Source organism: Panicum virgatum, chromosome 9N, assembly GCF_016808335.1.
Source record: "Panicum virgatum strain AP13 chromosome 9N, P.virgatum_v5, whole genome shotgun sequence".
Lineage (NCBI taxonomy): Eukaryota > Viridiplantae > Streptophyta > Magnoliopsida > Poales > Poaceae > Panicum > Panicum virgatum.
The window spans coordinates 1,706,309-1,717,546 of record NC_053153.1 but is presented as its reverse complement, the minus strand read 5'-3'; the positions used below and the strand labels follow the sequence as shown (position 1 = coordinate 1,717,546).

At 48.5% G+C, this 11,238-nt stretch overlaps 1 protein-coding gene across 1 annotated transcript; it reads left to right on the top strand.

Annotated features, from left to right (window-relative positions):
• Positions 1-2,467: 2,467 nt before the first annotated feature.
• On the top strand, positions 2,468-4,287 carry LOC120693340. Its single transcript, XM_039976760.1, has 4 exons — positions 2,468-2,647; positions 2,731-2,782; positions 2,931-2,998; positions 3,635-4,287. Exons 1-4 carry the CDS (start codon positions 2,468-2,470, stop codon positions 4,172-4,174), a joined length of 840 nt encoding a protein of 279 aa, XP_039832694.1. The 3' UTR covers positions 4,175-4,287.
• Positions 4,288-11,238: the final 6,951 nt, after the last annotated feature.

Sequence of the window (11,238 nt, the reverse complement as noted above, 5' to 3'; positions counted from 1 at the left end):
TCGGCAGGCCAGCTAGGCCCCCCCTCACCATGGAGACGAGAGACGAATATCATATAGGGTTGAAAAAGTAGGATAACGAGGAAGAAAAGTAGAAATGAGAAAGATAGATTGATTTGATAGATTCAATTGGGTTCGATCTTTTCAATTTGCCGTGACCCTTTATATTTATATGGAGGGAAGGTCTTGCCTCATTAGGAGTTGAAACCTTAATTAATTTCATATCAAAATACAACTTCTAACGCGGATTGGGATGTCTGGACCGATCTGACCGCCCTAGCCAACTGATCTGACCAGTCTGGGTCTGGATCAGGCCTTTCGAAAAGTCCAAACTCTCTTTTCCGTAATCCAAATCGGACGTTTTATATATGAATCTTAATCTACTCAATGAGAGCTATTAAATGATGAAATCCAATTTACATTGTGAGAACTTTGATCGGATTGGTCTGGCCGGTGGGGTGAACAGATCCGACCGATCTTCTCAGGACTGCCAATTTTAAGTGCGAACAGAAAGTTTGAAACCGAGGTCAAGGTAGCTAGGCAGCTAGCCACATGAGTTCTTTTTGTTAAAACTGAATCTTTGATTTGCAGTTGAGGCTAGAGCTATCGCGCCAACAAATCTTGGACAAACCTACAGCATTGGTACGTGAGGCACCTGCGGGCTATGCCTACGGCCTACTCTGTAGTTGAAAGTCTCAAGGCATTCCCTTTGACTGTGGTTTTATACCTTTTTGTCAACCAGTCTCTGGTGAGCTGCTGAGACATTGCTGTCAGGGTCTCACACTCTCACGGCTCAAGAAGCATCAAGTCTGACGTTTACATTCCTACCACGCGCAGATTAATCGGAAAATCGATGCATGCACAAGTACAAGAATGACAAGGACGCAAAGCAAAAGTATGAGCTATGAACAAGATGCTGGTCCCTGCAGATCGTTTGAGCTGTTGGAAGCTGAAACAAATCCAAAACCCAGGTTGTTCTCGGACAAAAAAGAGTTCCAAGTTGGAACTTGGAAGCCAAGCGGGTGGTTGAAATCTGAGCACCGAGTGCAGAGCAGAGCAATGGTCCCAATCCCATGATCCGTGCATCCACCAAACCAGGATTAGTATCGATTATTATTATTGTTATACCGACTGCCACCGGTCATCACCGATTCACCGCCGTTTGAGAAACACATCGGCGAAACTGAAACCAGAAGGACACGAGGGCAGATGAGTTTTTGCTCGCCGTTGGCAACCTAAAACCTTTGGACGGTGACGGTCCCAGCAACAGGACAAGAGTACCGTCCAGTCCCCGCCGGTCATCGCAGCTCTGCGTACAGACTTGATACCTGATCGATCACACACGATTCACATAGCGGTGGCACGATGCTCGCGTTGGCAACGCGTACCATGAGCTGGTGACGTACGTGTCTCATTTTTTTTCAAGATTTCTCTCTCTCTCTCTCTCTCTCGAGAGAGAGAGAGAGCACGAAGGAGAGACGTGTATAGAATTGAATAAGTTCGTTACAGCACCTGTTTCTTGTGGTGACATCGTTTAGATTCAAACTTCAAAATTTTATTTTTTTTAAATCGCCTGCATGATATATTAAATGTAGTCGAAAAAATCACATTACACAAATGGTCTGTAAATCGCAAGACGAATCTAATGAACCTAATTAAATCGTAATTAGATACTAAATTGCTACGATAAAACTATAGTAAACATATTCACATGCAGGCGACACGATGATGCTCGTGCTTGGTACCATGAGCTGGTGGCGTGTCTCAATTTTTTCAAGATTTTTTTTTTCGACATGAGCACCTGTTTATTTAGACCTCGTGATGACACCGTTTTCCTGCGAGTCTAAATAAACAAGAATCGACAACAAACACACAAAATTCGACAAAAAAAAATGCACGTACGGTGCGGCAGGGTGACCTGCTCGAGATTGGAAAAAGGTATCTGACGTGTGGGCCCCGTCTCTCATTGTCTCTCATCGGTCTCGGTGCCTGTGAAGAGCCTCCTGGCTTCCTCCGTTCCGTCGTTGGTCGCCTTTTTCTCCGTTTCGAAACCGTCGCCCCCGCAATCCCCGCAGCCCAACCAACCGATCTCCCCCCCGAACCTCGACGCGAGACTTGTCATCTTCCCCGTGTCACCCAACTGCCCCCGAGTCGAGGACGCACGACACGATCGCCAGTTCACCGCCACCCCGCCCGATCATCTTGCTGGGTCATGGCCACCGCCACGCACGGCGCGCGTACGGGACGTGCGCACGTGCATGCGCTCGGCCGCTATTACTAGCTAGCGCGCGCCGTGGCCGGGTAGGGTTGGGCTTCACTGCTGGGAGTCGAGGGGGTCCGCTTCGCCGCGTTCGTGCATGGCCGCCGCCATCGTCGTCCGCCGATCGGGGATCGTCGTCTAGTCGTTTGAAGCCGCCGCGTTCCGCTGGGCTGGGCTGGGCTGGGCGGGGCGGGGCCGGGCGATAGAGCAATGGCGGGCGCGGGGCGGGAGCGGGGCGCGGGGCGGGAGCGGGACGCGGATGCGGCGGCCAAGGGGCAGGCGGCGCGGGAGGTGTGCGCGGCGTCGGCGGCGTTCGCGTCGTGCCCGCACCGCCGCTGCTCCCCGCGCGGCGGCCGGCCGCACTTCGTCGACTGGTACCTCGTCCTCGCCGTGAGTAATCCACACCCACCCAATGCTTGCGCGCATTCCATTCATCCTCTGAATCCTCCGTTTTCCGTGGCGGCGGCGTGCAGATCGGCGAGGCCGCGCCGGAGGACGCCGTGCGGCGGCGGTACCGGCAGCTCGGTAAGGCACGCACGCAGCGGGCGCCGCCATGGCACCAGCTGACTCGAGCTCGCCCGATTCGTCTTCCGTCGCGCGGCGAGCAAACGGATGGATGATTAACTAACACCAATTCACTTTGCTTGTCGTGTGGTTTTGGATTTGCATGCAGCGCTGCAGCTGCATCCGGACAAGAACAGGCACCCCAAGGCGGAGGTCGCGTTCAAGATCGTCTCCGAGGTGATGACCCGCGCATCCCCCACCCCATTTCTAATTTCTTCGTTCGTACGTTCATCGGGTCGGGTTCCCTTCCCAATCCTCGCGATGCTTTCGCCTCCCCCTTTATTTCGAATCTCTCCGATCGACTTTCCGCTGCCGCCTCGAGCGTGGCTTCCCATCAACCAGCACCATTTTAAAAAATTAAAAATCAGTCGAATTCGACAGTTTATGGCCTCATCAGTAGCAGTTCATCAGTGGTAAGCCTGCAGTTGTCTGTTACGATCCATTCGATTCTCCTGGGAGGAGAATCATAACTACTAGAAGCGTTCCAACCTGCTGTTGCCTGTTGGTTGCGATCGGATGGATCTCCATACAGCTCGTGCTGGGCAACAGGTCGTTAATGGAGTCCAGTCCTTGGCTCGCCGAGTCACGGCGCCCGTGCCGCCAGGGCAGTACGTGGCGATCGCGATCCGACGCGATGCCACCGGCTGGCGTACGCGCGCAGGCGCTGCTTCGAGTTCGATCGAGCTCACGAGCCGTTGTTACTACCCGCATTTACTGCCAGCATGGACGGGGAGGAATTCATTTAATTTAGTTGATCTGATGCGCGGCGTGTGTGATGTTTGATCTGATGCGTCGCTGTTGCCATGCATGCAGGCGCACGCGTGCCTGACGGACAAGGCGCGCCGGTGGGCCTTCGACGCGGAGCGCCGCGCCAGCTTCTGCGCCGCGTGCCACGACCGCCACGCCGCCAGGTCGGCGCCCGCCGGCGGCAGCAGGATCCGCGCCACGGCCGACAACAAGCAAAGGGCGGCGGCCGGGGCGCAGGCGCCGGCGGCCAGGAGCAAGCAGCATACCCTCGCCGCGCAGGCGCTGCGGGATGTGCAGAACCGGCTGCGGAACGAGTGCCGGGTCATCGACGGCTGCCTGCGGGCCAACAACGCCGCGGCGTGCGCGCGCCGGCGCCAGTCGTTCCCGCTCTTCGACCCCTCCGACCGGCGCCGTTTCCCCGACTACCCGCACGTCCGCCCGCCGCCGTTCGGCAACGCGGAGTTCTGGCGCTTCGAGGAGCGCCTTGGCCGCGCGGATCAGGATCACAACCAGAACCAGAGGTGGTGCAGAGGCGGAGGCGAGTCCCCTGTCTACCAAATCAGGACGGCGGCGGAGGGCACCGCGAGAACCAACCGTGCGTGGTGACCTGGTGATTGGTGAACACAGCAGTATAGTATAGAAGGGCAAAATTTTTAGTTTCCTTCTTTTCCATCTCGAGAAAGAAGTGTTTAGATTTAATTTACTTCGGATTCATTAATTTTTCGTCGTCTTTGTCAAAACTTGTTTTAGTCAAAAGCACGGTGCAAGGAACATGTGATTTTGGTGATTGTGTGATAACATAATCAATGGGACTAATAAGTTTGTGAGATCACATTTGTAGGATCTTTAGGTCCCATGGATAAAATCCAATGTGTCCAATCCACCGCTGAGATGACAAGTCGCAGTGAAAAAGTAAAGATAGAATATATTTGAAGTGTCCAAATTACCGCAACGATGATTTGGACAAATGTTGCAAAAACAGTAGCACCGGTTTAACCGATGACCGAGCACCGGTCTAACCGGAGGTCACCGGATAAACCGACACAATGGCACTGGTGCATTGGACAGAGCGCATAAAAGGCCAAGTCAAGAAATCTCAGTAGCACCGGTTGAACCGACGGTCAAGAATTGAGGCGTCGGTGCATTCACTGTACAATTGACCAGAGAGCATGTCAAGCGACCAAGAACCAAGTCTTCAGCACTGGTTAAACCGACGGTGCACCGGAGTAAGGCGTCGGTGCAATGACGTCAGCACTGCAGGAAACTCAAGGAAGATCACTTCAGCACCGGTTGAGCTGACTTGGCGTCGGTGCTATGCACCGGTCTAACCGGTGATCACTATGTCAGCTTGTCAGAAGGCCCAATGGCTAGTTTAGAGCCGTGAGTGACCGGTTACACCGGTGCCCCACCACCGGTCTAACCGGTGCCCTGCGTAGAAAAGACCCAACGGTTACAAACGGCTCTATGGACTTGGTAGCCTATATACATGGGTTCCCCCGGGCATTTGAAGGTTGTTGGAGTTTAGAAACATCACACCCACACCCAAGAACATCTCCAAGCCATCTAAAAGCATAGTGATCATATCTTTAGTCTTTGGCCGTGTTTGGTTACTGAGGAAATTTTTCGCGCACGTTTTTCGAGAAGAGAATCTCGCATGCATGGAGTAGTAAATGAAGTCTATTTGCAAAACCTTTTTAGGGATGCGTGTAACTTTTCGAGATGAATCTAATGACAGTAATTAATTGATGATTTGCTACAGTGATGCTACAGTAACCATCCTCTAATCGCGCGGTCAAAGGCCTCATTAGATTCATCTCGCGATTTACACGGGGGGTTGTGGAGGTGGTTTTGTAATTAGACTTTATTTGATACTCTAAATTAGTGGTCAAAGATGGAAAAAAATTCCATGAATTCCAACCAAACACGGCCTTTAGCACATCTTTGAGAGTGTTAGTGCTAGGTTAGCTCTTTAGTGAGTGAGATAGCAAGGTGTTGTGTCTTGTGAGCTGGTTCTAGAGTGAACCACAAGAAGATCTCGGTGCGCCGACCCCTTGGAGCCTTGTTGGTTCGTCGGCAACGTCAACGACCCTCCGATTTGGTGTGGAGCGGCGTCGACAACTTTGTGCAGGGGATGTGGAGACCCCCATCTTCTTGGTGAAGCTCCTTAGTGGAAAACGGGATTAAGGTGACCGTGATTGTGTTCACGAAAGAGACTTGATTGCCGGAAGCGATACTCTTCGTGAGTGCTTCAACAACGTGGATGTAGGTGCGCCTTGGTGGCAATCCGAACTATGGGATAAATCCTCGCATCGAGAGTTTACTCTCATCCCTACTTTTAGCTTCTGCATTTATTCTTGCAACTTGTGTGCCATTTCTTTTATAGTGTAGTCTCTTGATAGAATTGGTTATAGGTTGCTTAATTCTTTTGGGATGGGAGTTTCACACTAAGAAGAACCATAGTTGCACATCTAGATAGTTTGTTTTAGCTTAAATATTGTGCAAATTAGTTAGAGTCATAGGTTAAATTTTTAAGTTGTCAAATTCACCTCTTCTCTTTTTTAGGCTAGAGCACTCGCATACATCAAAAACATTTCACAATGAGAAAGGAAGGTATCGAAGGACAGTGACAAAATCTCAGATCCGGATCAGACAAAACAAAAATTATAAGTAAGAAAAATCTCAGTGACAAATATCTATAGCCCCGCGCATTCACTAGTACAAATGTATGACACCTACGGTAGTAAGGATGAGGAGTTTACATTTCACCCATCAGGAGGAAACAAAATCAAGCCAGTAGATGGATGAGTTACATGTGCCTTGCCTCACGTCAAGAACGATGCCCTTCCAAGAGAGCAGTAGAAGTACTCTCCAACAGTAACGCGGACAAAGTACAAGCATCACACCGAGGATGCTCAGTCTGAACCCAAAGTACCTAACAGGTTAAAAAAATGCTTGTCACATATCAAATTACACCAATAAAAATGTAAACAAGCTTAGTAATTAGAACAGGCATGTCGGAGGAGATACCTGCAGCCATATCTTCTGCTCATACATTCTTTTGTTTTTTCCCCTCTATCTTTAAACGGAAGCTGTTCGGCCATCCCAATAGGCAAGAAATCCATCTCTAGCTTCTTCTCTAAGTTCTTTTTTGTCATCTATCTTGTACTCTTCCGCACTTCTTCTTATGTCCAGTGCAGGCCTAGGTTGGCGAGAACTCGCCCAAATCATGCCCCTAATGGCATCCTCCGCTACCTTTACCGCCTTCTCGGTGGCGCTGAAGCAGATAAGTTCAACTTGGATGTGCTTGAGTGAAGAGAGATTCTCCAGGCCGAAACTGAAAATTTCCTTTGTGAGTGACTCCTGATTATTTTTTGGGAACTGTAGTGACGCCTGAATTATTTTTTTGAACTGTAGTGACGCCTGAAATGATAGCTTAAGCCTTTCAAGGCTTTTCATAGATCCTTTTTCGAACTTGATCACCATGTCACGACTGAACAGATGGAAAGTTTTCAGACAACCGAATCCATTACTGCGGACAACCAACTTATCTTCAGTAGGCCTTGCTTCTGGGGTCTTCTTTGCAGTAAGGGATAGAAAAACGAGAGCAGGTAAACCCCCAAGAATTCGAAGAGCATCCTCTTCCAATAAGTAGACCTCAATGGACAGAGAGCTGAGTTTTTTCAGTTTGTCAATCCAAGTTGGTAATGTGTTAAACGTGCTGTGCTGTATCTCAAGCTTTGTAATGTGTTGAAAGACTTCCTGTACATCATCACTGGACTTGAACTCTAGCGAACAGCAGGTGGAGATGGATAGATGCATGAGCTCACTTGTGCTCAGTTTGCAGAGAGTCTCGGGCAGAAGTTTACTGGAACTCTCATCCCATGACCACAAGGTAATTTTGAGAACCCTCAGTTCTGGCAGAGTACAGATGCTTTCCAGAATATCTGGAGACTTACTGATATCAATATCCTGCAGAACTTTTAGGGCTTGTAAATTACTAATCCCAGCTGGCACTTTTGTTGATCTGTTAATAAGGAGACACTGCAGTTGTTTTAGTCTAACAAACGTTAAAGGCAATTCAGTTACACGAGTTTCCCTCAAGTCGAGCGTCTGCAGAAACTGTAGGTTTCCAACCTTTTTGGGGATCTCAGTAATCTGTGTGCTTGCAAGGATCAGATATCTCAACTGACGCGAACTCCTCCCAAGGTATTTATCAACATGTCGATTCTCCAACGAACCTTCTAATACCAGCACACGCAGATTCTTACTGATTGGAAGGGCGTCCACCGAATCAGCACTACAAGATATAGAAAGTGAACCCTCCCAGAAACACTTGGTTGTTTCTTTTGCAGATGAAGAAATAGTACCAGCCGCTGTACCCAAGGACTTGGGTGCTTTGGCTACAGCATCTTTTTCTTCCTTGCTGACTTGAAGAGATAACCGTTCAACCTTGTTCGGCGGATCAGTCCGTCGTTGGCTAGCTGATGTAGTGTTATGCTTTTCTTCGATTAATAATAAATAGGCAATGAGGTCAATAATCACCACAGGTACCCGGCAAGCTAGAGCGTTGCCATCATTGTCAAATTCTACTGGCTGGATCATGCCAGTATCAAGAAGCTGATAAAAGTAAGTCTCTCCCAGTTCATGCAAGTTCTGTCCATGGTCACTAGGGATTAAACCTTCAGATAGCCATCTCTGTACCAAACTATCTCTCCGAATCACATAATCCTCTGGGAAAATACTTAGATACAAGAAGCATTTCCTTAGATGTGGACTCAGATCATGATAACTGCGTGACAGAATTCTTCTCATATCCGTTACACTATCACCAAGTTCAGACCCAGAATCAATAGAGTTGCACACCTTTTTCCATTCCTCTTCTGAATTTAGAGGACGCAACAAACTAGTTATAGTAATGATGGCTAATGGCAACCGGCTGCACTTGTGTAGTAGTCTCTTGGATACTTCTCTATATTGAGAAGGACAACCAGCTTCACTTCTAAAATTTGTTCTTCTGTAGAATAATATTTTGGAGTCCTCATCAGAAAGAAGCGGCGGCGTATAAATTCCACCAATGGATTCGGCAACATCAACTTTGCAAGTTGTGGCAATTATTCCACTCCCCTGATAATTACCAATAAATGCAGTCTTGATCGTTTCCCATACTGATGCTTCCCATATGTCGTCAATAACGATCAAGTACCTAATGATAAATCATGTTCAGAGGTATGAGTTTGCAAATATATAAAGCTACTAGTCATGCGCAGAAGTGTGCATGGATGATGGGATAGTTAATTTCTTTATATATTGTTTTGTAAACTCAATGGAAATTTATTTTTCAAAGACACGCAACATATTTGCGCATCAATGTATATGTGAGAGAAATAGAAACAGCACATGACTCTAGCAGACCACTCTCCGGACTGACTACAATTTCAAAATGTCAATTAGAGCAAAGCCTACTCCCAGTCTCATGGACGACCTGGAAATTTTACACAGCACCTCCAAAAATGAAGAAGTGAGGAATGTGGTTATGCCTAAAGGCTCAATATGTTGTATAATTTGAGCGTAGGAACATTGCCCTATCAAGAGGATGAAACGTTAATAGTCTTAAACATGTCTCTACTCAAATAATCCATCTGTTTCAGAGATGGAGGGACACAAACCATGTAATGAACACCAGTGCTTGAAACTAATTAACTCAGTATGATTGGAAGTTTCCATGGAAACACCGGAAGTTCGGATTGGTTGAAACGTTCGACTTTTACTAACTTTAGTTGCTCGAGTTCCTGAATTAATTTGGATTGGAATCTATCTAGTTTGTTAAGTTTGATAGTACATGTTGTTGATTTAAGTGCGGCAACAGTGGTTCTGATGAGGTTGGAACGTCAAAAAATAACAAATTTTAAACTCTCATGTAAGCGTGCATATGTCTACTAAGACATCACTACTGACAGTTAGAACCATATGTATACCCGTATGTGTGCCCTCAGGGGCTGTGCCTTTGTTTGGCCCGTCAGGGCCCTTGGAGTCTGGCCACACCATCCATCCTGGATGTGTGTGCCGGCCCTAGGATAGGTGCGTCTGGTAATTCCTTCATGTACAAGGCAAGGCTCCCCTGATTGATGGAATTCTATAAATCATTAGGATTCCTTGCCTATATATGTAACTGGCTATTGCCCCTTTGCATGCATCTTCAATTCCTGGCCATATTCTCTACAATTCTTGGTCATATTCTCTTTCATGGTATCACGAGTATGGGTTCATCGCCCGTCTCTCCTTCCGTTGCCCTAGCGCGCCCCTCTGGCTGCGCCCTCGTGCCAGAATCCCCCGTGCTGCGACTACACCTCCATGGCCGGGTCTCTTACACCCTCTGCCGCGGCCGCCGCCGAGGCCAAGGCCGCCGACGCCGCCCAAGCCGTCGCCGCCGCCGCTGCTGTGGCCAAGGCTGAATGCCGGGCGGCGTGTGAGGCTGCCCTAGCCCGCGTCGCCCAGGCGGAAGAGGAAGCCCCCATGGCTGCCAGGAAGCGCGACGCCGCCGCGGCTCGCACGTGCGATGCCCTAGCGTGTGCTGCCGCCCCTGTCCTCCTCCTTAGACGACAATCAGGACGTCGGCGCCCACTCCCCCGACTCCGGCCCCCAGGACCTTCACCATGCCCTGCTCCTTCACGAAGCCGCGGCCATTGTGAACCTCCACGCGTAGGCTGTGGCGGTCCAGAATATCTGGAGTCTGATCCCCATCGTCCTCGACATCTCCGGCAACTACGCTCGCTGGCGGGATCAGTTTCTTCTCGTTGTCGGCGAGTTCTCCCTCCGGGATCACGTGCTCTCCGACGCCTCCCTCGCCATTGCCCAAACTGACTGGGCCCGCATGGACTGTGTCGTGAAGTCCTGGATCCTCGGATCCATTTCCGACGACCTTGCCGACACCATCTCTGCAGGCGCCATCTCCGCATGCGACGCCTGGCATGCTGTGGAGACGCAGTTCCTCGGCAACCGCCACTACAACATATATGGTCTTCTAAGATGAATATCTCATGACAACAAACCAAAACATCATAACTCATTCACTTTTATGACGTTTTATAGGGAGCGATACACTTTTGTGATGAAAGTTTGGTGTTCGTCACTAAGTACACTCAGAAATCGTCATAAACTATTTCAATACTAGATTGTGACGAATACTCTTTCGTTTTTATGTCAACTACCATGCGTCACAGATTTGAGATTTGTGACAATGTTCGATCGTCATAAGTTTTTTCAAGAGTTTTTTTTTTTTAAAAAAGTTGTCCACGACCTACTGATTATTTGGACATATGCTTTTTACAGCGAATTGCATTTGTAAGTGCTGGTTAAGTGGACCCACCATCAGATTGATACAGAATATATAAAATGAGAACCAAAAAATAGAAAAAAGGTGCAAAAAATTTGAAAGAGAAATTGAAAACACAAAAAGAAGGCGTATGCAAGACTTGAACCAAAGATTTGGCAAAAAGAATAAAATTGGGGTTAGGGGAGAATCGAACCCATGGCCTGCATGGTGGAGACAAGCAGTAATACAACCACACTAAACGGTTGTTTGTGTTTGGCTGGTGCTGACACCATTTTAACAACTATTTGATAACTCTTATGTTAGCTACTCTTATATTGTTATGTGCCTATATGAATGA